Here is a 27,944-nt window from a genome sequence, read left to right as displayed (position 1 = left end):
AGAGTCCTTGGAGCAGGGAAGCCCTGCAGGGACAAGAACCCATGGCAGAGCAGTAACCCATGCAAGGCTCACTCACCTGTCCCTGAGAGGTGCCTGAGAGCCACAGTTGATCTCCCGGGGGCTCAGGGAGGAGCTGACACCTGAGGCCTCCCCGGTCACCAGCACCTCGCAGGTGGGGCCTCCCTCCACGTGGCACAGCTCCGTGACATTGGAGGTGCTGCTGAGGTGGCCAGAGAAGGTGGAGGAGACCTGCTGGCTCTGTCCTGGCTGCAGCACACCTGAGAGTGGCAGGACACTGAAAGCCTGGATGGAAGACAGGAGAGATTGAGGTGTTGAGCATGGAAATGGATGCAGAAGAGCATCTTGGAGCAAAGTGCAGCTGGACCTGGAGGGGCCTATTCTCCAAACACTGCCAGAATCACCCTCACCTCATCCTGCATCCATGCCACTGACCAGGGCAGGGACCATGGGGAAAATCTTCTCCCATGCTCACAGGTCAATGCATTAATTAGTACATTACATGAAAGGGAACTGGGATGTCTCCTGGCAGTAGAAATTCTCTCTGATGCACAACTTGCCTTGAAAAAGTTTAAAAACTTCCTGCTTTTAGAGAAGGAGAAGACTCAGAGTGAAAGCTCTTGCAGCTGAGGGAAGGAGTCCAGCCCAGCTCATCTGACTCCTGAGGCTCTTCCCCTCTCTCTCTGATTGAAATGCTGCTTTCTCAAGGTGCTACAGCAAAAGCTCCTGCAAAAATTTCCTGTGGACCACCTGAGGAGTTCCAGGGGGAGCAGTGCCCTCCACAGGTGCTGCACAGCGTCCTTGGGCAGCCCCACAACGTGTCCTGCACGGCCTCTCCAACAAGCAGCTGCTTCAGCAGCACTTTGTGCTGGGCCTGGAGGGAGGGGAGGCCCCTCTGTGGCCAATGCTGAGGGCCCCCAGTGGCACTGGGAGCTCCAGCCCTGCTGGCCACACTGACAATGGGCAAGTGAGACAGATTCCCTCTTGCCTTCCAGGGGAGTGTGCACTACGTCCAGGGAGCACCTGAATCCCTCCAAGCCTCGTGGGAGGGGAGGGTTTTCAGGAGTTTGTGCTGGCACCTGAAAAACAAGCCATTTTCTGTGCTGGGAGGAAGAGACAGCCACTCTGCAAAGTCTCCCTTTGTAAGAGAGCTTCAGGGCCAGCAGTGCAACAGCAGCTCTGGGGTGAAAGCAGAGCCCTGCACACAGGGAGTCTGACTGGCTTGGGAAGAGGCTCCATGGAGATCAGGACTCATCCCAGCTTGCTCTGGGAAGGAAGCTGGAGCTCTGAGCATGATGATGCAGATAAAAGCCTCATCTTACATTGGGAAGGAAACAAGGCAAAACATCCCACAGTCATCACAGGCCTGTAGGATCTGAGTCAGCTTCTCCAAGGAAAACTCTCCTCTTTCTCCCTCCCACTCACCCCATGTCCAGCCACTGGCCCTGCTGCCCAGCCCACTGCCAGGGCACAGGACAGCAGGGCAGCAAAAAGGGAGGTCAGCACGAGCATGACTTGGTGCTGGCAGGCTGGGGAGGCAACACAAGCACTGGGTGGACAAGAAAATCTACCTCTGCTCCTGAAGACTGGGCAAGATCCTGCACTTCTCTCAGGGCTGGGACTGGCTCCTCCCTTCTGATCTTGAAGTTCCGCCATCGAGATGCTGAGGAGTCCAAGCCGGTTCTCTTCTCCTTTGGTGGTTGGGGCTTGAACTTAGGTGGGTGAAGCTCATCTCTGGAAAATAAGAGAACTATGAACAGGGACCTGCAGTGGGAGGGAGGGACACCTGCACCAGCAGCTCCTGGTCAGGATGCAGCCCCTGGTTGGGTGCTGGCACCTTGAACTGAGAAATGGTTTGATCCAGCCCTTCCCAATCCAGGCTGGAGCAGCTCTGCTCTAAAGGCAGCCCAGGGATGACACTGAGCTGCTGCAGCAGCTGCAACTGCTTGCACTGAGCAGCTCCAGAGGACAGGCATGAACACCTTGTGGGGATGCCAAAAGCACAGTGGGAGAGGAAAGGACAGAGAAGGCAAGCAAAAAGGTGAGATCTGAGGCACCCAGGGGCAGACCCAGCTAGTGCCCAGCCAGCACAGCCCCCCCCAGTGCCCAAGGCCAGAAACTCTGCAGCTCCAACAGGGATTTATCAGGAATGTTCCCCTGACACTGCTGGGGCCTTGGTTGACATTTTCCAGCACTCCCAGGTGACTCAGGTCACATTCCCCATCCATACATACACAGGCTGTGGTGCTGGGATCCTGCCAAGCTCTGTCACCCTTGGGCTTAGGGAGGTTTCTGCCAGCCGTCCTGAGCTCCGTAATTGTGCTCTCTGTGCCAGGAAGCAAGCAAGAAAGATTTTTAAAAAAACCCAAACCAAACTACAACAGGGAAACCTAAAAAACCTTCAACAGCTCAACCCTGCTCACGTTATTTCTTTAGGGACACCTAGCACTCTCCAGCTGAAATGCTGGGCTTTTGGGGAAAAAGAAAATTACATGTTCACCTCCAAATTGAAAAGGATTAAGGTAAGAGAACCTTTCAAAGTACAAATTATTGGCCCAAAGGTAAAAGATTTGCCAGAAATCTCTAGTTAAGACCATGCTGACAGTTAAACAACTGGTTCTTCTGGTGGGGAGAAACCCTCCTCTTTAAGGGAAGCAGCCTGAGAGTTGAAAGCAACTGTTTTGTCAAACTTCAGGCTCCCTGGCACAGCCTGCACTGCCTGTCCTTCCTGTTCACTGATTTACAGGCAGTGCCACAATGGCCCAGGTTCAGATGTTTGCTGCCATCCAGGGAATTTGGCATCACCATTTCCATATGTCTTAAGATAAGTTTCAATCTTTGCATCCACACTTCAAATGCCAGCTTTCCTTTCTTTTATAGAAAGCTCAAGGTTCTTAGAAGTCTTCTGACCTCCTCTTTTGTGCTCAGAGAGATGGCATTTAAACCAGATGTTTCCAAAGTGAACAGCATTTTAAAGAACAATGAACTAAAATGACCCTGGATCCCAGCTTAGCCCAACTCCATTCTGTGTCAGACACTGAGATTCCCACCTCTAAGGCACGAACTGTTTGTGCCACCCATCCCTCCTGTCCTTCTCCACAGCAGCCTGTGCCTGTTTTCCCCAGAAGAATCCCTGTCCCTGTGCCCCTGCCAGGAGCAGTTGCCCACAGGCACACTGCTCCCCTTGCCCTCACCAGGGGGTTTCTCTCATCCCCGAACACGCCGATGAGAACGTTGGTGCGATGCTCGCCCAGCGCCTGCACCTCCACCACAACTGGGATCTCTGCTGTGCTCTGGGGCTGGACAATCCCACAGGGCTGGGGGCTGCAGTAGAACACAGCAGAGTCCTCCTTGCGTTTCTGGAAGGGACAGAATGAAATGCAGCTTCAGAGGCACCTCTGAAGAAACTTTAGACTCCTTAACATCCACCGCAACAGCAACTTACACACACGTTTAAAACTCCCCAGGACAAAGGTAAAAGGCACAAACAAGATGCAAGAATTGGAGGCTTAACATTCGCAGGGGATCCTGCAAGGAGGCTGCCAGCACAGGCACTGGTGTCTCTGGATGCAGCAGCTTTTCACAACCCTCTAAGATCTCCCACAAGTAAACACCCTGAAGACTAGAACATCAACTGTTCCCTCAGCAGCTTACACTGCCTCCTCAAGTTTACATTCGGGTAGGATCCTGTTCTCAGCAGATCTTTAAGACTGAATAGAAAGCAGCAAAGTCTTATCTAAACCCTTTTTTTCCCCTAAGAATCTCCTCAATAATATTTGACAGGAGGAGGTGGATGTGATGCCAAACCTGGGGAATAAGCCCGTAGCAGCCAGGGAGGTGGCTGGGATTCCTGATGACGAGCTTCTTCTCATAGGGCACCTTCAGGTGGCACTCATCATACTGGAGCACATAGGGGGACACTTGGAGCTCAGGAACGAGACATCTGGGCAAAGAGATGACCCCAGGGGAATCAGAGATACTGAGAGAATGGAGAACGTTTACCCCCAAAGATTGTGCAACGGAGCAGAACACATTGGTCACTGTCAAATGGACATTTAACAGCCCTACAGGGATAAATTGCCTTCTGCCTCTTCCCACTCAAACAGGTCCTGTCAAGGAGGGGCAAACCCTGAGGCAGCACCCAGAGGCTGCCAAGTGCCCCAGGCAGAGCACTTTGTGCCACAGCTGCCTCAGCCCCTCCTTTGCCCAAGAAGCCTTGCAAGGACTCCTGTCACAGTCCCAGTGATCCACGAGCTCTGGGGGAGCCTTCCCAACAAGGATCAGGGCTCACTAAGGCTCAAGGAACACACAGCTCCAGTGTCTCAGGAAAAATGACTCCCTTCTCTGCCATGGTGCTGTTGCCCTGCCTGAGAACTCAGCTCTTTGCCCCAGCCCTGGAGGGCACGAGACACCAGCTGCCCTCCAGAGTGGCTGATCACCCCCTCCCAGGCCCTGCAGCTCCCTCCCTCCTTCCCTGCACAGCTCCAGGCACTGAATGGCCCCAGCTCCACCTGCTTTACAGAATGGCAGCCCAGGCACTGACTGGATGGCTCTGCCTGGGACAGGGAACAGCACCAGGGAGCTGCATCCCTCTGGGCATTCAACTGGCACCCACAGCAGCACTGCAGGATGGAATTCTGCTGCAGCAACAACGGCCTTTAGTCTCAACTCTGAGAATATTAAAGCTCAAAATGGGAAGGAGAGGGAAGGAGAAAAACTGGACTGAGCTGCCACATCCAGGGCTGCTTTCCCCTCCTAAGACCTTGCCCTCGCCACTCTTGCTGAGAGCCACTTCCCCCCTGCCAGGTGCCCTCATGAACAGAAGCAGAGCCTGACTCTCAGCAGGCTGCTTGCTGTGGCCCAAACCAATGCACGCTGGTCACAACCAGCACAACTCCACCTCTTGCAGCAAGAAGGAGAGGAGGCCCTCGGGAAATTTGTTCCACCTCAAGCACCAAAACCCAGGCCAAGAAATGATATCATTCCTGGTCCCTTTAGAAGAGGGCCCAGGACCGTGCTGGGCTGTGAGCAGGGCTGCTTTTCACCACAGGCTGCTGCCCAAGCCCTGCTGTTCTCATGTCCAGCTGGCACAACATGAGGCCATTAAGCAGCACTTCTCCTTGGCAGCTGCAGCCAGCAAAGCCTGTGCAAGGCAGTGCCTGGGGGAGGCCAGGCAAGGGCTGGTACCTGGCTGTGATGAACAGTTTTGTCACTCCCTTGCCAATGCCCTCCACGTCCACCAGCATCCTCCGGCGGAACTCCATCACCGTGTTGGAACACAGGGTCACCTGGTCGAAGAGAAGAACAGGAAATTCTTCCTTACAAAAGCTCATTACCCACCTGTGATATCCTCCAGTTCTTGAGGAGGATTTGGCCTTCATTCTTCTACAGCTCCATGTGTAGAGCACAGTCTCAGAGGAACAAAAGCCTTCTGGCAATACCAGATTTGTTAAACACACCTTGCTATCAGGGCATAGGTCAGCTACATTCAGACATTAGACTAAAGCTCTTTGCAATACTGAATTCAAATTAGGGGTCCAATTTCTCATCTGACTACAATGACATCCATGCAGAGGAAATCTGACTTGAACAAAATGAGTTCAGCTTTACAGCAGCAAGCTGAGGGCAAAGTGTGGCCCAGCAGGTGCTGGGCACTTCATGGCTGCCGTGGGACCCGGAGCCCGGGCTGGCTCTCAGAACTCTGGCCCCATGCCAGGAGTGGGGAACTGCCTCAGGATGGGCACTTACCAGAGGCAGAACCCTCAGAGCCACTTGCTCTATGGTGCAAGAGACAAGCCACGACAGGGAGCAGGCAGAGAAGAAAGGAGGAGGCTCCCTGTCTTGAAGTTCCACAAGGAAGGGTTTATTCCAAGCAAGGGGATCAGAGGCAAAAGAGCCCTGGGCACTCCTGTGAAATGGCTTTTGTACAGACACAAATCGGGGGGGGGGGGGGGGGGGGGGGGGTACAAACAGCAAACCATTAGGGAATCCTCAGGGGAGCAGGGAGGGGATTACATCAAGTGTACATCTGGGGCCACTTGGGGTAGGAGGGTGGAGAGGATGGCTCACAAGGGCCAATGGGACCTCCAGGAATAGGGGAATTCCAAAGGAGTGTTGCAGACAGGGAATGGCTCGAGGTCAAATTGGCAAAGAAGGCTGGGGAACAAAAGGGGGTGGGTTGCCTTGAAAGGCAGGGAAAGAGCTGGAACAAGGGGCAAGGAATGGCATGAGGGACAGCTTTGAGGGAGGGTGAAACCCAGGGGTAAACCAACTCGGGGAGAACATGGGGGTACAACAGAACAAACCACTTAAGAAGAAATCAATAAAATAAATTTGAACCACTACACATGGCTGCAAAGTTTTCTGTCCCCTCTAGAGATTCCTGCAGTGAACACAAATCATTCTGCTCCCCAGGAGGGGGGAAATGAGACCAAGAAGAAAAGCCAACTGCTTTATACAATGACATCTCTCTAACAGCCACCTTCTGCCATCATCCTTGCTCTGCCCACTTGCAATCAAATCAATTGCTCTCAAAAACACAAGAATGGCTTCAGGCCTTGACCATAAGGTATGTGACCTCAGCAGATGATTTTGGAAACCAAACAGTGCTCCTGGAGGAACATCCCGAGTAAGCCAGCTAGCAGAGGCCTCCCAGCAGTGCAGATCTCTCCCTCCCACCATGCTCAAAGCTGGCACCAGAGCTAAAGCCCTCCCACACTCCAGTGCAGCTTCAGCCCTGGTGCTGCAGCGTCTGTGGCTGGACTCTGGCTGTACCTCGATGTCCTGGTGTCCCTGGGGGAGGATGGTCCCTCGGCTGGGATTCATGGTGAACTCCCTGGGCTCAACATAGAAATGGATTCCCTTCCTCCAGGCTGGGTCGCTGTGCCTGCGGATCTGATCCACGCTGTCAACAGCCGGCTGCGTGCCATCGTCCGACATGCAGAGCTGGAACGTCAGCGGCACCGCGGAGCTGTTGGTGAGGCGACAGCGCTGGGTGTAGGGAAAGCCTGGCAAAGGACACAAATATCCAGTCAGGCACCCATGATGGCATGATCCTGGGGTGAATATCCTGGCAGGATCAAAGTGGGATTGGAGTTCAGCTCTTTATTATCTGAACTACAGCTCACCGAGAAGGTGCGTGAGGAATTAATTGTCACTTAGTTCCCTTTGACACAGTTTCCAGATTCCAGACTGCAGCCCTGAAAATGCCCACTCCTAGCCCTGCTCAACACTGCAAGCTTCTCTCTTTGGGATGGGGAGGAGCTCCCTCACCTGCCCCAAACCAGCACCACTTATCTCTCAGTGATGGGTGTGCATCCAGACCCAGCATTTACTCTGAGAATTCAAGCTGTCAAATTCCCTGGGAAGCCTGCCAACACTCCCACTGTTTTCAAGAGATATAAACAGGGAGTCGTCATTGAGAAGAAGCTACAGCAAAAGAAAGTGAGGATGGAATCAGGAACTAGAACGTGAGGCAAAGCACCCTAATGCAGCTTCTCTCTGCAGCATCCTTGAGGCATCTCTTGGTTTGGGCCAAACAGACTGAGCACGGGACAGCTCAGAGCCCACTCAGCTGGGGGCACACCCAAGCCTTGCTTTGAGATTAGCAATTAGGAATCAGGTCCCACCTCACCCAACAAACAGGGACATCACAGCCATGCTGCTCACTGGGATTGCTGCCTGCAAGGGTTTAGCCCACTTTAGCTCTGAGATTTGCTTTCCATCCTGGAAAGCCAGAGATACAGCCACTCATGGTGGGGATGTCCTGCCGAGCCCGCAGAGCAGCCACAACCTGCTCTGCAGGGCACACCTGGCTGGGCTGGCCAGCTCTGTGGGGAGGAGACTTCTCCCCAGGCCTGCTCACCAAGAAGCCCTGGAACACAGATGGGGACTGCAGGTGCAGCCCAGAGCTTCTCTGGGCCCATCCAAATGACCACTGCCAGCTCCAGCAGTGACTCCAGCAGGGAGGTAGGAGAGGCACAAAAAGGACAAACCCAGATGTCAAAACCTCAAATGAGACTGAGCTCAGCACATGCAGACAACAGTCAACAGTCACAAAGAAGCAAAGATACAACAGCTGCCTTCAGCTGGAGAGACCTTAGGAATGAAATTGGATTCAGCAGGATCAATCTCCTGGTTCAGAACCATATTTCTATCTGTTGCCTTGCTTGTTTCATTTCTTCACAAGGCAACTTGACAAGTGCCTCCATGCCGATGCAGGCTGGGGAAGAAGCAGCTCAGGAAAGGCAATGAGTTTCCTTCCAAAGTTCAGGAACTTCATTGTTCTGGGTTTAGGCTTGGCAGTGAATGTTGCCCTTGGTCTGGGAAGGGGCAGAGGGGTTTTGGGGTGTTTTGGCCCTGGGGCTGGGCTTTTCCCTTCGGGGTTTTTTGGGATTTCGGGCGTGATACTGGGGGCGGCTGTGCAGTCGGAGCTGAGCTCGGGCAGGGAGCGGAGCTTCCCTTCCTCCCGCTCGGGGATCGAAGCTCGGCCGCTGCTGCTGCGGGAGGTTGTGTGCTTGGCCCCGGGACTGCCCTGGCTGCAGCTCAGCGCTGCCATCGACCCTGCCTGCCTGCCCTGCTCCTGCCTGCTGCTGCTCCGCACTGCCGACATCCCCCTGCCCTTTGGCAGTTTGCAAAAGGAGCATTTCCTTCCTTCCTCCCTTCCCTTCCCTCCTTCCCTCCCTGCACCGGCTGGGAGGGGATCACTGCCCTGCCGGATCCCACAGCTCCTCCTGCTGGGACCCGAACTCCACTCAAGGGGAAAAACGGGACTTGGCGCCTGGGAAACGTCTGTTCTTGCCTTCTTATCTGTGCTCTCCTGATCGAGTCTAGGAAAGAACTGTTATTTCTTTTCCCATAGTTTTGCCTGGGAGCCCTCTCATTTCAAAGGTAGAATTATTTGGAGGGATGGGCTCATCTTTCCATTGCAGGAAGATTCCCACCTTCCTTGACAGACATCTGTCTTTCAAAGCAGCACAGAGACACCAGAAAACACTGACTTTATATTCCTTGCTTCTGTTGGATCTCCCAATGGCAAAATGCCACCTGAGGCAGCAGCAGCCCTGCAGTTCACAGCCTGGAGAGGCTGCTGGGGCAGAGCGTGAGTGAGGGATGCTGTTCTGTTGGAAGGCACAGATTCCTGAGGCTGTGTCCCAGCCCAGGGAACACTCACCAAAGGAGATGTCCCCGAAGTCGAGCTCAGGGAGGTCGAAGTGTAAACTCAGTGCACTGACGCTGCCCCTGGAGGGCGAGGACAGAGGAGGAAATGGCTCGGTTAAAGAAATTGCAAAGGTCCGGCTGTCCTGGCTCGGGGGCACAAAACCTGGGCTCAGGGCACCCTGGGTTTCCAACCAACACAGCCCCATGTGCTCAGCACAGGGCCCCGTGCACAGGAGGCAGCTAAAGCCAAGTGGCCAGCAGCCAACAGCCACTGATGGGCTCTGGGCACAGGGCAGGCAGGAGAAGCCCCCAGGTTGTTGCTGGTCCCATGAAGGACCCTGAACACACACCCAGACATGGCTCTGTGCCTCAGTTTCCCCGTCTGCAAGGGGATGGACATAAAGGTGTCCCCACACACTTCTGTAAGCAGCCCTTGCAGCCACAGGTTCCCTGCTTTGCTCCTTCTTAGCTGGAACTGCTGTTCCCATGGAGGAGCTTTCTCAGCAGAGTTTGACCCACACAATCATTACAGACAGAATTCTGAGACATCAATCCAGGCCATGCCCAATCATCCTCTGAAAGGAGCAGCAACAGTTCTAGCCGGGGACAGATGGATCCCAGAGGAAAGGACCAGCTTGTCAGCAGTGCACCAGCTGGCACAGCCAAGAGCAACAGCTTCAGCAACCAAACCAGGGTGTCCTGAATCCAGCACAGCACCTCAGCTGTTCTTGAACTCAGCAGACAAACTCCAAAAGTCACCAACATCCACTGAAATCAGCACTTGAAGCTGCACAACACTCACCAGTTGATTTCATGGTGGATGCCAATCAATGCCCACTCTGCCTTTTGGTTCAAACTCAAGGAGCAGTGACCTGGGCCTTGTGTTGTGTTCACAGGACTGCCCCTGGCTCTGCTCTGCACATCTCAACAAGAGACACCTGCCCTTGCCCAAGGAGAAAGCTGCTTATGCAGAAACACCCCTGATCACTTTTGGGGAGGGACAGAGGAGAATCAATTCTTTGATGGTGAAAGGTTCCCTCTTGATTTCCAAAATACAAAAGCAGCACTTTTCCTCCAAAAACAAAGCCAGCATCATTGTTTCTCCACTGTGGGCACACCTACTTGCCACTTTTCTCTTGCTAGGTAAGAACTTCCTTGCTCTTTTTTATCCCTCTCCCTTATCTTATTGGTGTAATCCAGTGCAGATTGCTTCCATTTCTTTACTGCCTTGAGCCAGTGCCTGCCAACAGCAGCAGCCCAGCTCCAAAGCTGCAGAGCAGCCAGAACAGCTCTCCTGCTCCCACTACATTATCCCAGCAGCACATGGCTCAGGCTGGCAGGGACAAGGCCTCACGCTGCTGTGCTTCTGAGGACTGAGCTCTGCTTCCCCTGTGATCAGCCCTTCTCCCTTGTGCTGGGCCAGGATTATCTCTTGCCATGGCCCCAGCCCACGGGAGGATGCCCAAGTCCTTGGGACAGTTCCTGCTGCAGTTCCCTGACTCCCACCTCAGCCCTTTCCTGGCTGTGCCAAGGAGGCACCAGAGCACTCTGTGCACAGCAGCTGGGAGCACAGCTTGTCCCTCCCAGCAGGGCTGGCAGAGGTGAGCTGAGGCTGCTGCTGCCCACCTGCCATGGATTATTAACACAAGTTTTTACAAACACTGCTGCTGCTGCAGAATCAGCCTGGCTGGCCCATTCAGGTGGGACATCCCAGAGCAGCTGCTGCCCAAGTCTGATCCATCCCACTGCCTGCCATGGCCCAAGGCACAGGGAGATCTCTGCAGGGAGGAGTCATTCCAGCTCCCAGGCACCACCAAGGGCAGGAGGCATCCTCACACTAAAGCAGTGCCAGCATCAGAGCACAGATTCAGACCTCAGGAAACACCTTTTTTCTCTGCTCCAGCCCAACATGAGGTAGGTGGGGGATGTCCCAGAGACAGCTACAGATGTGCCCACCCAGCTCCTAGGGTCCTTACTTGATGGTCAGGATGGCAGGCGTAGGAGATCCAGCCACTCTGAGCTGGAACTCTTCCTCAAAGCTGCCCAACACGGTGGCACTGAAGGAGATCTGCACAGTCTGGCTCCCTCCTGCTGCAATGATGCCCTCCTCGGGTGCAAACTTGAAGCAGGAGCCCACCTTGGTGGCTGAAGGGATACAGGTGAAGGGAGCATCAAGAGCTCCTTGGTTCATCAGTTTCACCTGCAGCAGCAAGAAAGCAAAGTGGAAATACATGTGGAACCTTCCCTTCTTGGGAGTTATTGTCTCATGATGCCAAGAACAGCCAGAAAAGGCAGAAGATGCTTTGTGCTGCTGAGTGGCAGAAGTCAAAAGATACAACAAGACAAGTTCTGCCTTTGGGTTTTCCTGCAGAGCAGAGGTAACTCCACAGAACTGCACTCACCCTGGGGTGATCCCATGGACACAGAGCTGTGCACCTCTGCTCAGCATCACCAAGCTCACTGAGAGCTGGCCCTGAGAGCAACGTGAGCTGATTGCAGCTGCCTAAGGAATCACCCCAGAGCTGCTGCTGCCCCAGTTAGCACAGCTCCACCAGCACCATCTGCTCATTCACCTTTCCCCACACCATGAAAACAATACATTGGGAATGAGGCATCAGCATCAAAATGTACAGATAGCACCATCTTTTGGTAAGAAAACTCAGGGTGTCTTTCTCTTCCCCAGCCAAGCTTTTGAAAATGTCTGGCATGATGCAGTGCCTCACTTTCTACCCCTTCAGTTGATCTCTCATGGTTTTTTTTGGCAAGCTTGATACTATTGTGGGGGAGGCAAACAGGTAGAAAAATGCTTTGCTTTATTCCCAGGGACACTTTTCTCTTTCTAGAGCCAGAGATGCACCAAGGCTGAAGTGTGCTGAGGGACTGGTCAGCAAGGGAGAGAACTCCCAAGGCTTTCCTGTGCCTTGCAGCAATCAGCAGGAGACACTTGCCTGGAAGCTGTTGCAGTGGGCTGAAGCTCAAAGGCAGCAAGTTTGTGTCAGCTGCTTCTGCAGAGCCCAGGCCAAAGGAACCTTGTGTCTGCACTGCCACAAAAGCCTCTGAACATGCAGCTTTTGGAGCCAGTGCTGGGTTCATGGGCCAAGGGGTTGTGGTGCAGGAAGCCTCCCAGCTGATCCCTAAGGAAGGCTGCCCAAAAGCAGGGACTGGGGCTTCAGGAACAACAGACACACCTTCCTGACCCCCCCCAGATTTGAGCAGGACATCAAATATTCCCTGCTCACAACTGCCCAGGGTGGCAGGAATTCCACAGCTCCAGCATGCTTGCTGCTGCCTCAGGAGCCATCAGGATCCATCCCAAGTCCTGCTGCTCACCTCATAGACGTGGGGGGTGTTGACAAAAACGTTCCCAAGGTCCAGAGTCTGAGAGCTGAGTTCAACCAAGGGTCCTTGGCCTTCCCCTCGGAGCTGCAGGGGCAGCCTGCTCTCACGGCCTGGGGAGAGATGTCCATTGCAGTGCAATCATTCCCTCTGTTACACTGCATTTTCCAGGCTGCCTCAGTGGTAGTGCCTGAATGAGCTGGATGCAACCAGCTCCTGATGCTGCAGGAGAAGATCTGGACCCTTCGCTCCCCTCAGGAGATGTCCCTTGGGGCTGACTTCTAATTTCTAACCCATTCCTCAGGCTGCTTTCCAATTTGAGCCACCACTTTGCTGAGTTTAAAACATCTCTGGTGTCCTGGAGTGGCAGGCCAAGGAGTAATGGGTAGAAATTGAAAGAAAGGAAATTGAGGTTAGATATCAGGGAAGGAATTTTTTACTGTGAGTGATTGGAGCAGGTTCCCCAGGGAAGCTGTGGGGGTTCCAGCCCTGCAAGTGCTCCAAGCTAGGCTGGATGGGGCTTGGAGCTTCCTGGTCTAGGGGGAGGTGTCCCTGCTGACCAGGGACTCTTCCCAGCAGTTCCATGGGAGCCCAGTGGGCTCAGGCTTGCACCATGGCTTCACTGAGGGGCAGAGAAGCAGGGCAAAGGAGCTGCACCTGAGATGCTGCAGTAAGCCACACTTCCATACTCCAGTGCTTCCAGGGGTTTGAAGGTCACCTTGATTTCGGCCGAACAATTCGGCCCGATTTCTCCTTCCTACAACAGAGAGAGACAGCAAAACATTGCTCTGCACACTTCACACTGCTTGTTTGCAACCACACTCCTGTAAGCCTTTGTTTAGAGCATCAGTGATGAGTGAACAACCCAAGGAGCCAAGGAAACCCTCCAAACCCAGCTCAACCCAGCGCTGGAAGCTCTCAATGCTCAGCTGATCAGCTCCCACTCTCCACAAGATTCCTGCTGCTCTGACACAAGCTCTTGCTCACATCATGCTGCTGGCAGCCACAGTGGGATGCAACTGCCCCTGTGCACTGGTGGCTCTTGGCCTTAGATGGGCCATAGGAGTGATCAAGAAGAGAACATGATGCCCTTCCTTGAAATGCAAATATTAGTTAAGCTGTTTTGAAAGAAAGCAGAGGTTGGGATTATTCTGGGCTTTACTCCAAGATGAGAAGGGATTTTGCACTGTGCACACACCAGGTACTCATCATCTCTCACAATGCCAGCACTCAGAATCAGGGCTCTGCTTGATGGGAGCACGTGGCAGTTTGCTTGCATCACCAGAAAAGGAAAAGGTTTTGTGTCCCTGTGTGCAGGAGAGCTCCAAAGGCCCATTTCAGCCTTGCACCCTGGTGTCCAGGCTCACAGATGACACTGGAAGGCAGACTCAGAAATAGTGCAAGGCATGCTTACAGGAGGGGATTGGCATTTCTGGCATTACCCTTGGGCTGAATTTGGCCTCCTTTTGCCAGGGAACCGTGGCAAGCTTCAGGTCAGTGTGTGAGCTGGCAGTGCTCCAACAGCCTCTGCTGAACCCCACGTGTTGGGGGAGCCCCTGCCTGCAATAACTGCTCCCTGTGACACTGCAGGGACACGCACACAGTGCCTTGAGCAGCTCGAGCCTGGCAGCAGAGCTCGGCTTTGTCAGGCTCCCAGCCCTGCCTTGAGCCTGCAGGGCACAAATGCTTTGAGCAGGGAGCTCTGCAGCCACTCCAGAAACTCCATGTCCTCCCTCCCACCACATGGGGCCAGCTGAGGATCTGCCCAGTGACTGCAGCCGGGGGAAGGGGGATGGGGGCAGGGTGCTTGGGAGGAGCAAGTGGAAGAGGAGGAGGAGGAGGAAAATGAGGTTCTCAGCTATCACTTACCATTGGTTCGATGGAAAAAATGTCATGGGAGAACAGCATGGGGTCTTCTGGCACCTTTGCCATCTTCTCCTGGACCATGCTTTTGAAGGAACTAAGGGAAAGAAGAGGGTGTATCACCTTTGGAAAGAGGGGCTGGCAATTCAGGAAATGTTTAGGGATGTTGCCAGGTCATGTAGGAAGAAGATTAGAGAGACAAGAGCCCAATGAGAACCTGAGGAAATCCAGTCATTGCAATCGACCTTTCCTTCCCAAAATGCCATCCCTGGCTGGAGTATCAATGGAACTGGAATACTGAGTGCTGAGCTCCTGAAGGCCAGGGACACACACCCCAGTGCCAGGGATGGTTTACTTGGCCTAAAACATTCAAAAGTACCAACACCCCCCAGAGGCCAAACATTAGCTTCAGTCTTGGGCCATGGATCTCACTGAAATGCATCTTTCAAACCAACCTCCTCTTCTCTTCATTCTCTTCTTCCTCACTAGGAAAAGCCTTCCACTGGAAGTGGGCTGTGATGTTACTCCTGTTCTCAATGAACACAGTTCTGTGGCTTGACATGGAGATGAAAGTCTTGTCAAGCTCCACGGAACTTGTGCTCAGCCCAACGTTGACATCCACAGCTTCTCCGTGGAGCTTTGTGTGGATAATTTCTTCCCCTGGAACAAAGCAAAGGGGAGTCTTTGCTCAGCTCACTGCCTGATGGAAGCACAAGGAACGGAGCAAACCACAGGGCACAGAAGAAAGTGTCCCAGTTTTGAGCTGAATGAGGAGTTCTGTGGATCAGTCCATTTATCCCATCCTGACAGCTCTGTGTGTAGAATGTGGGGATGTCCTGAGCAGCTCCTTAAACACCTTATTTCTGAGGGTGTTTGTGGAGATTTGGCCCCAAGGTGACAGTATGGACAGGGAGATTGGTCCATGTGCTCCGGTGACCACTCAGATCACCAGAATTTCTGCATCCAAGTCCTTCAGGTGACAGGGCTGAGGAGCCCTGCTCAGTCCTGCCTTGCCCAGACTCTCCCTGGGCATCCCACCAGACTCTGTCTCTCCTGATCCCTTGGATCCCTTGTTGCTGACCAGCAAATATGCCTGGGGGCAGGTGGGCAGCAAAAGGAGGCCCAGAGGAACAAGTGAAGTGACAGCCCCCAGCAGGAGGGGACACAGGGGAGGAAACACAACCAGCCTGGCTCTGCAATGTGACAAACCACTGCAAAATGAACACCATGAAAATCATCATCATCATCATCATCATCATCTCCCTGGCCAAAGCCAAAGCCTCATCAGTCTTGAAATATTTGATATTGTTCTGATCTGAAAAACCAAGCTGGAGCATTGCAAATGAAATAAAAAAGGGACAAAGGAAAGATGAGTAAGTACAGAGCAGCTTCTCCATTAAGACTGAATGGGATTCCTCAGTCTAGAAATCAAATGGGAGACAGATGTGAGAGGTTTGCAACAGCAGGAACAGCCTGGGAAATGGGGACAGGGAAAAATTTGTTTGGGTTTGTCACAAAAAAAAGAACTAGAGCACCTGAAAATGTTGTTAGACAGAAACTACATCTATGTCTAAGGGCCACAGAGAAAAAGGGTCTGTGGCAAGCCAGGGGAGAAGACACACATGGGACAGAGGTGTGCAAGAAATCCACTGCATTGGAGAGAGTCTGATGGAGACCTCACCTACAGCACTGCCCAGGAATCAAATAAAACTTCAGCCAGGCATAACCACATGGGAGTGGAGAATCAGGGATCCTCCTTCCTCCACTCAGCAACTCCCAGCACAACAGGAGTCCAAAATCTCTGCCTGTTAGAGGGGATTCACTTTCTCAAGCCCCTAAAGACCAAGGAGTTCTCAGTTTGCTTTGGGGTGAAGCTGAGCAGGGGAGGTACCTCTGGAGGGAATGCAGGGGATGGGACAGCAGGGAGCCATGGTGCAGAACTGTCCTGTGCCCGTGCAGGGCCCAGCACTCACCTGTGCTGCAGCTCACTGCCAGGGAGCCCCAATGGTCACCGCTGGCCCGCGGGTGAAATCCCACTGTCACCTGCACGGTGTCACCAGCGCCCAGAGCTCCTGTGGCCGGCACCACGGAGAAAGGACTGCAACACAGAGAGAGGGAGCAGGGCTGGGGGGACACCTGGCCAGGAGATTCCTTCTGCACTGCAGCTCACTGCAGCTCCCTGGGGCAAGCAGGGAGCAAACCAAGCACAGGCAGCAGAAGACAGCCAGAACAGACAGCATCAGAAACAGCCACTGAGCCACTGCTGAGGAGATCCAGCCCTCACCAGATCCTGGGGCTAAAATGACCTCAGCTCCCCCATACTCTACATCCAGCTCTCTGCAATGAGGCTCAAGGGTCCCACTGCCACCAATCCCATCAGAGAATGGTTTCTGAAGAGCACAGAGAGGGTTCAGAGCTATCTGCATGACAACTTGACACTGACTGCCTCAGGAATTTCTCTTTTCCTGCTGCCTATGAACCTCATCTCAGGAGATGCAAACGTTAGGGCACTCCCTGTCCTGGCAGATTACAGCCTAGCAATCAGACAGGGAGAAGGAACTATTCCCTGAAGACCAAGGAATAGTTACTGTTGCAGTGTGGTTCTTTGGTTTCTTTTCCATTGAAAACATCCTGATTTAGCCAAAAAGACACATTTTATCAGCATTTCAATGAGAGCTTCCTTTTCTAAGAAAAGGAGCAATCAAAACTCTGAAAGAGTGCAACTGCAGATTAGAGCAATACAGTGACCTGGAAACAAGACCCAAAAGGAGGATGCCATTTACAGTCCGAAGGGTCCAATCCCAGCTCAATGAAGCACCATCAGCAGGAGCACATCAAGGAAGCAGAACAGGAGGTTTCTGTGTATTTACCAGCAATGCAGTCTGGGACTCTGGGTTGTCATGCAGGCTGGTAACTGCTTGCTTGGCCCACCAGACAAACTCTGTGCAATGTGTTGGAAATAATTATGCAACTGTGTTGGTGCACTTTGGATTTACCAGGAGCAATCAGCATTGATCACCAGGTAAAGAGCTCTTGCCTGACAAACACAAGACTCTGTGCTTTGATGCTCAGGGACAGCCCAGGGGAAAAGTGCTTCTGCCCAGCAGCTGCTGGGCTTTGTGCTCTTCTACAGCCCCACTGAGCAAACAAAAGTTCCTGGCCTTGGTGCTTTGCTGCTGGTCAATCTGTCACTTCAAAGTGTCTTCTGGGGACTTTGGTGATGAATGCATCACACACAAAAACAAAGGGAACATCTGGCAAGCTGAGCTTTGCTCATGTCAGCAGTGACAGCTGATGAACTTGCTTCAGGTTCTGCTCATGAAGGACCTCTTGCTGCAATGATGGGCTGAGCTGTTCCCATTGCCACTGGGGAGAACATCACTGCTGGCTGGTGGAGAAGCCTTGGGCCAGCAATGTTTATGGGCTGGACGTGAGACTTTGGAGGGAGGGGAGGAAAGACAAGGCCCCAGCAGCCCCAGAGCCAGATCAGTGCACGTGCTCCTGCATCTGCCCCGGGGCTGATGCCAGCCCTGCTGCAGCTCTCTGCTGGGGCTCGGGGGATCAGTGCCTGCTGGGGGCAAGGCACAGGATTCTTCCCTTAGTCTTTTGCCAGAAATTTCATCAGAACAGAGAAGTTGCCAGTTAGGGGAATCCCTGGCCAGGCTTCAGCACTCCCTTCCATTCCATTCCCTTCCCACTCCTGCCCCATGTTACATGCTCCTGCCCTCAGATGGCAGGATGGGAAGAACATTCCTGGAGGTGACTTCAGGGCTTGCCTGAGAAAGAAGGTGTCTTCTTTTTTTCAAATTATCAGGAGAAGAGGATCCAGCCAAGTCCAGGACTCAGTTTCAGGCCGAAAAAACTGAGTGCAATTCAGCCCCTTCACCTGCTACATCCCACCCTGGGCTGGACCCACCAGACTCTTCTGTTCCTGCTGTAGCAGTCATCTCTCAACTCTTCTGAATTTCAGCCAACAGCACTAAGCTGTTCCCTGAGCCCACAGATAGAAGAGCTGTGCAGGAGACATCCCTGACACTGTAATAACCAAATGAAAACCACTGCCAAGAGATGGGGCTGGCAAGCTCAGTTTTGGCCTTTTCTCTGTTCATTGTGAGCTGCTCCTTAAGACACTTCTCACCCTGTTAGATCCATCCTCTCAATGAATCACTACTGCAACTGACAGGCAGAAAAGATAAGGGACGGAGGGGGTTTTCTTGAAAAACACGTTGTTTTCTTCTGCTTTTTAGCTAGGTCCATTGATATGTTTGTTCCCTTCTATGGCATCTAAAGCCAGGTCCAGATCTCCCAATGGCACCTTGCAGTCCCCAGACTCTGCTCTTGCTTTGAGCAGTGTGTTTGCTCAGATGATTGCCAGAGGTCCCCTCCAGGACCACTGGAAAGCCACGTGCCTGTGGCCTCTCAGGGAATGGGTCTATTTGGCTGACAGTGCTGAGGAAGCATTTCAGAAGCTGCTTGTGCTCAGGAGGGTGCAAGCCAGCTACCAACATGTTCCAGCAGCCTCCAGCAAATCTGGGACAGAGAAAGCTCCAAGGCCACAGAAAGCAAGAGCAGATGCCATCCATCCTGCTCCCTTCCAGCCAGGCTGCAGGGCAGCAGCTGCAATGCTCTGGTTCCTTTTGCTGCTCTTTCCCAGCTCTGCTGTCCCCCAAAGGTGTTTTGCACAAGGACAGATGAGCTGCCTCACCTCTGGGTGCTCAGCTGGTAACGAGCTGCCTGGGTACCGACATTGCGCACCAGCAGAGTCTTCTGGGTGCTGCCCTGGACTGCACACTTGGAGAAATCCAGCTGGGCAGGGAAGTCCAGGACAGCTCGGGCACCAATGGCCCGAATTGGCACAACGATCCTTTCCCTTGCAGTCATGCAGACCAGCTGGTGGCAATAATCCTGCAGGAAAAGAAACTGCCTCAGCACAGGGCATTTAGTGCCATCCCCATGGCAGAAGAAAAACTTATTGTTCATTTTAGGGTGCAATAGGTAAATTGATGCTCCAAGGGCATCGATTTACCTATTGCACCCTAAAATGAGCACTAAGTTCTACTAATATGTCACATTTTAAAGGCACCGGGGCACTTTTGCAAAACCTATCTCTGTGGCATTCAGCTCTTGTATCACTAGGTCATACCCATACCCTAGGCCACCACAATTTTACTCTAAATTTTAATGATTGTTAAACAATTCCTAAGTTCATTCTAAAGAACATGGTGCTTGGGAACACAGGACATTCCTCTAGGTTTCTATATTCCAACTGTCTGAGAATAGGACAAAGTCTTCAACTGGCTCTAAGCAGCAAAAGGAAGATGAGAAAACAGCTGCACCCAAAGAGATCCTGCACCTCTGGCCTGCTGTAGAAACATCAGTTGGCTCAGAACTCCTCTCTAACTTTGCCTCTCCTACCAAGCCAGGAGAAGAACAGTGCCAAGAGGTAGCAGGATGCTGTTGGAAAGGGCCTCTCTTTGTTTCCCTGCAAGGTTTCCTCCCTTCCATGCCATGTCCTAAACCCTTCCCTATGAACAAGCCTCCAGATCAGAACATGAACCCTCCAGATCCCAGCACTGAGATCAGACTTGCCAGGGCCTCAGCACTGCTGTTCAAACCTCCCCACAAAAGCACCTTTGGCACGGGATGGGTGCCAGCTGACTGAGCAAGCACAGGGACAGGCATGAAGACAGAGCCCCAGTAGTGTCACTGCCACGGGCTCTGGGCTCACAGCTCTGCCTGCAGCTTGTACCTGCCCTGCACGAGCTCCTTCAGGCAGGTGTCCCAGTCCCCTGCAGCTCAGCAACCTCCTGCTGACCAAGGGCACCCAGAGCCCAGTGTGCCTGTGCCAGGCTGGGCTCACGGGAACAGCACATCCTCTGCCCTGGCCCTGCAGCTGTACCATGCTCACTTGTGCTCTGGGACAGCACAGCTGCAAGGCTGGAGAGCAGAGGGGGTGAAAAAGCACCGTCTTTGCTCCAGCCCAGGGGCAGGCAGGGAAGCTGGTGCCAGTCAGCAGGAGGAAAGCTCTCTGACCTCTTGGTTCCTCTGGTGTTTTCCATCATAATGAAACCCCTTCCCCTAGACCTAGAGATGGCCCAACATCTATCAACAGCCCTCTGCCATTTCCATCCTGTTCCCTCTGCATCTTCCCCTGGGAATGCTCAGGGATGTGCAGGGAGGGGAAGCAGAGCCTGTCAGGCCTGGCTGCAGTGCCTGCCAGCAGGGGCCAAGGTGTGACTGGCTGCAGGCTGCCTGCCCATGGCCTGAAGCCAAGCTCACAGCATGCAATGGGCTGGAGCCAGAGTGCAGGGAAAACAATGGCTGTGCAGATCATTCTGTGCTTTGGCTCCTCCACTCTCACCTTGTTCTCGGCGGGGCTGAAGCGGATGCGCACAGGGGCAGAGGAGCCTGCTGGCACCACATGGTACACATCCCTGGGGCACGCCAGCTGGAAATAAGGGCAGCTCTCCATGGACACCTTCACCAGCCAAGGAATCTGCAGCAAAGACACCAAATGATGATTGTGCCACTTGTGCCAACAGGACCAGAGGAGCCCTGTCCGTGCCCTGCTGACATCCCTCCTTGGCCCCTTCCCAAAGCACTTTCAGCTCTGCAGGCACAGGCACATCCTTCACAAGGGTGAACTGGAATCCCTTCTGTCTGCCTCCAGCATTTTGGCCAGGGCCAGTAGGGCAGTGCCTGCTGGCAAGGAAGGGCTGAGCAGGTCAGCACCAGGAGGATGGAGACAGAGCACCTGAACCAAGTCATCTGCCTATTCAACAAGGCCAAAAAACCTGCTGGCTTCTGCCTGCACACAGCCATGCAGTTGTCATGTTCCAGAGGGGAATGTGCTCCCTGAAAGCAAACCAGCACATTGTCCTGGGGGAAGGAAGAAATTCCCTTCTAGCAAATCTAGCTTTGGGTAAGGATGTTGTGGGGATACAGTCAGGCAGGCAGAGCAGCAAGAGAGGAGACCAAGCCCTGTGGCCTTACTGGGAAGAAAAGCAAACCTTAAAAGCAAAAGAAGGAAGGAACACAGCAAGACAACCCCTAAAACAAGGAGATGGCAAAGAGAATTGCAATGGGCAGTAAAGCAGCAAGGAAGAATCATTAAACCATGAGAGCAATCAGCTTGCCAAAAGTGACAGAAACACAGACAGGCTTTGCCTGTTGACTGTGGGCTTCAAAGGCCTTTTCTGCCTGGAGAAACATGACCAGCACTGACTGACAGTGTGGTTCCAGGATGAAAAGCCAGTCTTGGCTCTCCAGGCCTTCTTGCTGCCTGTGCAGGCAGGCTGGGCTGCTGGGCATTCCTGCCTGCAGCCAGCAGGCCAGGTTCTGCCCTCTGGCATTCACAGACACAGCAAACATGCATTTTCTGGCACACTGAGAGCATCAACCCCTGAGCACCAAAATGCTCTCCAAAAGTCTAAACCAGATGATTTGGATTCCCTCCTGTCTCCTCCCACCAGCCCACACTTGGCACAAGCCCCCCTTGAGAAAATAATTCCCTGACTGAAATTCCAATGGTCTCAAGTTTTCCTCTTTACGCTGGAACACAACTGCTGACATTTTTCAACTTTTCCCCCCTCTCAGCTCTCTTGGCAAAATGCAAAACAATCCCAATTTCTTCAAGTGAAGCTGGAAACCTCCAGGAGCACATGGCTTTGGATCTGCTGTGGTTCTCCAAAGGGAAAGCAGAGCACTCTGTTCCTTTTGGAAAAGCTGAGCAGAACTGGATGAAGCTGAGCAGGAGCCTGAAGTGGCACCTAAAGGCCTCTCACTGCTTCTGCTCCATCAGCCTGATTGCAGGGCTCTTTCAGAACACGTTTCCTGCAGTGCCAATGCCATTGATGAGAAGTGATTCCAGCACAAAGTGCAGAAGACTCAGCCCCTGAGCTTTGACTGTCAGCTGCACAAAGGGAGCCAAACTGGCTGAGAGAGGCAGAGATTCCTACCAGGAGCCAAGATTAACCAAGGAGACACAGGGTGTGGGATAGACTCAAGGCACAGCATGAGAGCAGGAAAGAACTGTACAGCCCTCAACATTCCTGTCAATGCAGAGCTTGCAAGAGAAGGAAACTCCTTTGGGATAGACACCATCAATGCAGGGCCAAAATCAGGGGACAATTCCCAGCACAGGAAGATTTCCAGCATCTTGCAGAACAAGGTGCTGAGACATTTTCTTCTGCATGTGCTGCAGCAGACAATTTGCTTTGCTGTACACTGGGGAATGACAGCACTCTCCTCTTCCAGCACAGTGTCAAAGCTCCAGGTGCCAGCACTTACCTTGTCCTTATTAATGAGAGACAGCTCCATCTCAGAGACCTCCCGAGCGACGAAGTTCTGAAATACCAGCTCTGGTGGGGAAACCCCAAAACAGCTCTGTTTCGGGGCAGCTGACGGCAGCTGGAGAGGCGAGAGAGAGCAGGGAGAGCTTCAGCTGCTGGGAGGAAGGTTCATGAAGGAGAATCTTCCACTGATCCCCAGGGAACTACAGACTCTGGGCGAGCACGTCTGCCCAGCCCACACTGGGCAAACAGTGGCTCACCCACCTCTGCTCTGAGTGATCCAGAGCTGCTGGGCCACACAGAGCAGGCTCAAGCCAAGCTGCTCTTTTGGCATCTATTTCTCCAGGTTTCTTTCTCCACAATGCCAGGCAGCACTTCCCTTAAGCACAGCCCTGTGCCCATGTGGTCACAGAGCTCTGGGGCACTGACTGAGCATTCATGGAGTAAGTCAAACCCATGGATTTACAGGAGACTCAATGGGAAACAATTCTGGGATGTCCTTTATTCTGAGACAGGGAAACCCAGGCCCACACAACTGCAAATATCTTTTTTGCTCTAGACCTTAAACATCAGAAGAAGAGCACAGGACCAGAGGAGGTCAAAAGCAGGTCTCCTATGGGACTTCACAGCAGACACACTCTGCTGAAGGGAATGGCTGCAGCACACTGTCCCTTAGTTGTGTCCTTCCCTGAGGTGTTCCCAATGCCCCTCTCCAGGACAATCCTTAACCACTTTGTTCCATGTCTCCTGCTGCCAATTTCCTGCTCAACAGCCCACCTTGGTCACCTACCCCTTTGGACTGTGCTTTCTACTGAGCCCATCCTGCCAGAAAAGCAGCTTTAAACACACCTCTAAGTAGGCACTGATCCTGATAAAGCACATCCATTCCCCTCTGCCCAGGGCCAGTCCCCTGCACATCTGGCAGCCTGCATAATCTAACACCCCATCAGGGTCCAACACATTGTTCCAGCCCAAAGCAGGAATGCAATTTGTTTTGCTAAATCTGAAGTAATTCCTGCACATCCTTGGCCTTCAAAGGCCAACACTGCCACTCTGGAGGGAATCCTGTGACCCCAAGCATTTGATAGTGACCACACCAAAGCTAGAGGAGGCTCTCTCAGCAGGAGAATGGCAAATGGCAATGTTGTGCCTTTGTGTCCCCAGCCTTCCCCCATTAGCAATGGCAGCTACACTCCAGCACAGCCCAGCAGCTTCAGCAGAGGTTATTTGTGTAACTTAGTGCACACCAGGACTCCCAGTCCACCCCTTCCAGCAGTTTGCAATGACAACAGCACCTGGACACTGAGCTGTTTTGCTGGAGGCAAGCCTGTCACAAGCACACACCCCCTTCAAACTTCATGTTCAACAGAAAGGAAAAGAGCAGGAAAAGGCTACCTTTGGACCAGTCTCACTCCTGTCTGGAAATGGGCCAATTCTGGGCAGAATACTCCCCCCAGTGCTGGCCTCCTTCTTCCTGCTGGGAGTCTTCTCCCTCTGGAACTTAGAGGGAAGCAGCTGAAAGGCAAAAATACACCAGCTAGAGCCTCAGAGATGGCTTGTTCAGAAAGGCTTTTCTTGAACAAGTGGCACTGGTGAATAACTTGTGATCACAGCCACTAGGACAGTCCTGGGAGCCCTGGAAGTTTCCTGCTGAAATCCTTAGCATCAGTAAATTAATAATACAGAGTGCAATACACACACTCCAGCCACATGGCTCCGTCCCATTGGCTTCTCCAGGACAGGATGGGACATGGTTGGGGATTTCTGCTCTTTGGGCATTTGTTTCCTCTTACATTTCCTTGGATTGAGGCAGTGACCTTTCCAGAGAATGGAAAGGAGCTCTCAGAACTGCCTGAACTCCATCCCTGCACAACACTCAGAACTCACAGCAAGGAGATATCGCTGCTGGCTGAGTCCAACAGATGCAAGAAAACAAAGCTGTACCAAGAGGGAGGTGCACAGGAATGTGTCCAGGTTTTGGTTCTCCCTGTTAAATTGCTTTCTCTGTCTGGGCTGACAGAGCCCTCCACAGGAGAAAACAGAGGGATCTCCTTGACAGAGCCTCAGCACTGGGGCATCTTCAGCCAAGGGAGCTCCAGACAGCAAGGGACCTTTGTGGCCCTGGCTCCAGTGCTGCCTCCAGGGCTGGATCTGTGCCCACACAGCAGCTGGGAGAGAACAGCTGCTTTGGAAGCTCTTCCAGCTGGGACCAGCCATGGCTCCCAAGGCTTTGGGCAGAGTTTGAGGTTTCCTCCCCGACATGCCTGGGTGCCAAAGGGCAGGATGGTCAGAGCAGCACAGGTGAGTGCCCAGTCTGACAGAAGGAATTCCTGTGGCAAAGGGAAAGGGACAGAACACCTGCTCAGGGCTTCAGCTGTACATTGGTTTCACTTGGCTCCACTGGCACAGCCAGGCAAGACACAACTGAAGCATCCCACAGTGTTCCCTGCTGCACCAGGACAGCCCCCAGCAACAGGAGCACGGCACAGAGGGCTGGGGAGGGGCTCTGCAGCTTCACAGCGCTGCTGGACAACAGGGCCAGGGAGAGCAGGGACACCAGGGCAGGTGCCAGCCTTAACACAGCCCCAGTGGCCACTCACAGTGTTTGGCTTCAGCCTTTCCCTCAGCAAAAGACGAGGTGGTGGTGTCTTCTTGGGCAATCCAGACGCCATCTCCAAGGGATGATGTCACAGAGGGAGACAGTGCCTCAACAAAACTGGAAGGAGCAACAACAGAACTCTGACAATCCACAACCCAATCCATGGCAGTTTCAAGGCATATACTGGTGCTAAACAATTTGATATGATTTGAAAGTAGCTGAGTGCTTGTTTGGCATAAGTAGCTAGTATTGTTAGGCCTCTAGTTGGACTTTATTTGAGCTATATGGCTGCCTTGTGCAATTTAAATATGGATTGTACTGAAACCTGGAGCTCAGAAGATGAATATTAAGAATAGTTGGAACAGACAAAGCTGTAGCTTAAATATTACTTAAAAATAGCTAGAGTGGGCCTCCTCTTCTTTAGGCTAAAGCACCCCTGCTCTCTCAGCTGCTTCTCACAGGACTTGGGAGAGACTGAAATTTAATGGCTAATGGCTTAAATCTTGTTAGGAAGGACTTTTTGCCCATTCTGACAAAACTGAATCAAGAAGCTGCCACCACTGAAGCCCACCCCTCCCTGAAAATGCCTCCTTATTCAAACTTGGGACTGTGAGTTAAGCCACCTAAGGGAACTTGAGACAAGATCAAGGAGACACTATTGTCCTGCTAGCTCAGGTCTGGGGAGAACTAAACAAGGCTAATTGAGAAAAATGTATCCAAAACCAGGCCAAACCCAGCAGCTGTCCTGAAAATCAGCTCTCTCTGCCTTCAGGCTGGGGAAGTCATAGCTACAGACTCATCTGCTGAGGCCAGCTTTGCACACAAACCTCCCATCAACATAGGGGGAAAGAGGAAATTTTGGGCTTGTGGCACAACCTCTGGTAAGGGGCAGTGGACACCCATCCTCCCTCAGACAAACTGGCTCAGCTCTAAAACCCCCCAGCCCCAGAAGGCCACATCCAGGGGACATTCCCATCAGGGGCAGCTGACGGGGTGTCAGAACCCATCAAAGACCTCCAGAGTGCCCCCAGACCCATTCCTGAGGCCTTGCACCAGGTGACTGCATGGCATGCAAAGGAACACAACAGATCTGAAAATGCACAACCCAATTCACAGCAGGCTCAAAAGGATATACTGGTGCTAAAGATTTTATCTTATTTGAAAGTAGCAAGAGACAGAGTCCAACTTGCCCCACCCCAGGCAGGAACCTGGGCAGTCCCACCTTGCCCAAATCTGCATGAATCCATTGGAGTCTCATGTTTTGTGACACCTCACCACAGAGAAGACCAGAAGAGGATTTCATGGTATGCCAGTGAGATCCATGCAATGGTGATACTTTCTACTTTCTATTTAATTGGTCACTCTCTTTCTCTCCCCCTCCCCAACTCCCTTCTCTATTTCTCTCTCTCTCTTCCTCACATTTGCTGTTACATCAAATCCAGACAATTGACTTTGGCATATGGTCCTGTTTGCACCTTAATTCAGGAGCATCTCCCTAATAATTTTAAGAACCAGACCATAACAACCCACAGACACCTGAGTAGAACCCATTCACCTTTAAGCAGTTTAAGTCATCACTATAGGGAAAAAAAATGCCTATAGACTACTACATTTAGGAAATTCTGCATTTCTTCAGTGGAAAAAAAAGCACCATCAGTAGACCATATATCGTTCATCTATTCAGCTGCACATTATCCCATCCTCTGTTTCCTTTTGGAATTCTCTTTCAGAGCACAGATGGGACAAAACAAAAAAGCACAATCAATCTTTACCTTCAAATGAAATTGAGGACTCCTCGCTGGCAGAGACCAAAGCTCTGCGAGTCCAGGGCTCGCTGGCAGAGACAATCTCTGTGCACAAGACCCTCAGTGAATCGCTGAGTGCAGCCGTTGCACGAGCCCAGGCTGCGAACAACCAGCCCGGAGCGCGCTCTGCGGCAACTGAGGCGGCGGCGCCGTCACAGCCGCTGTGGCCGCGCCCGCGGTTCCCCGGCAACCGCAGCACCCGATTGTCGGGGCCGGGCCGGGGGCGGTGACGCCGGGCGGGCCTCGGTCCCCGCTCCTTCCAGCCCTGCTGCCCCCTCGGTCCCCGGCCGGAGGGGGAGGAATCCGCTCCGGGGCCCGGAACGTGACGGGCCACAGCGGCAGCGCTCGATATCGCCGGGGCCTCGGCCCCAGCTCCGGGCTGCTCCTGCACAAGGAAGGCGGAGCCGGGGGGGGAACCCAGGCTCTCGACACTTCCCATAAGTGTCTAAAATCATGCACTTCAATTAAAACAGTGAGATGATTGCACAGAAAGAAGGAGTGTTCAGCCTTGAAGTGGAGGGAGAAGCAAAGGCTCTGATCTGTCTGTCCAAGTGGCTCGACTTTGTATTCAGTTCCCTTCAATCCCGTGTCTCAGATCTTTGCCCTTCCATGCAGCAATGCACACTAGAATAGCACAGAGGGGGAAGCATGTCCAAGTGGCTGGTAATGATTTTAGTCGGGGGAAGGGAGAAAAGGACAATTTCTTCTGCAAAATCATATCTATTCTTGCTTTTCCTGTGCACTTCAGAAGAACCCGAGAACCTCCTGGACAGTCTCTAGAAAGACTGTCTGAATACCTGATGCTTAAAGCAACTGTTTTTACAGAGCATTGTGGTTACTTGACAGACACAGAGATATTCCACACAATTTCTT

At 52.7% G+C, this 27,944-nt stretch overlaps 1 protein-coding gene across 1 annotated transcript in view; it reads right to left on the bottom strand.

The window, feature by feature from the left end:
- The window catches only part of LOC132334618 (hydrocephalus-inducing protein-like), a 34,235-nt gene extending 6,725 nt beyond the window's left edge, over positions 1 to 27,510 (bottom strand). Inside the window, exons 1-14 of the mRNA XM_059860720.1 lie at positions 27,039 to 27,510; positions 21,370 to 21,386; positions 20,738 to 20,872; positions 19,082 to 19,281; positions 16,366 to 16,474; positions 13,171 to 13,270; positions 12,508 to 12,626; positions 11,154 to 11,377; positions 9,191 to 9,258; positions 6,793 to 7,025; positions 5,206 to 5,306; positions 3,826 to 3,961; positions 3,187 to 3,317; positions 77 to 220 (exon numbers count right to left, since the gene is read on the bottom strand). Of these exons, the coding sequence (XP_059716703.1) occupies positions 77 to 220; positions 3,187 to 3,317; positions 3,826 to 3,961; positions 5,206 to 5,306; positions 6,793 to 7,025; positions 9,191 to 9,258; positions 11,154 to 11,377; positions 12,508 to 12,626; positions 13,171 to 13,270; positions 16,366 to 16,474; positions 19,082 to 19,281; positions 20,738 to 20,872; positions 21,370 to 21,386; positions 27,039 to 27,510 (2,189 nt within the window). The remainder of the gene's footprint in view (positions 1 to 76; positions 221 to 3,186; positions 3,318 to 3,825; positions 3,962 to 5,205; positions 5,307 to 6,792; positions 7,026 to 9,190; positions 9,259 to 11,153; positions 11,378 to 12,507; positions 12,627 to 13,170; positions 13,271 to 16,365; positions 16,475 to 19,081; positions 19,282 to 20,737; positions 20,873 to 21,369; positions 21,387 to 27,038) is intronic.
- Between the last annotated feature and the right edge of the window lie 434 nt (positions 27,511 to 27,944).

Source organism: Haemorhous mexicanus, chromosome 16 (genome assembly GCF_027477595.1).
Source record: "Haemorhous mexicanus isolate bHaeMex1 chromosome 16, bHaeMex1.pri, whole genome shotgun sequence".
NCBI lineage: Eukaryota > Metazoa > Chordata > Aves > Passeriformes > Fringillidae > Haemorhous > Haemorhous mexicanus.
This window is presented reverse-complemented; position numbering and strand designations above follow the sequence as displayed.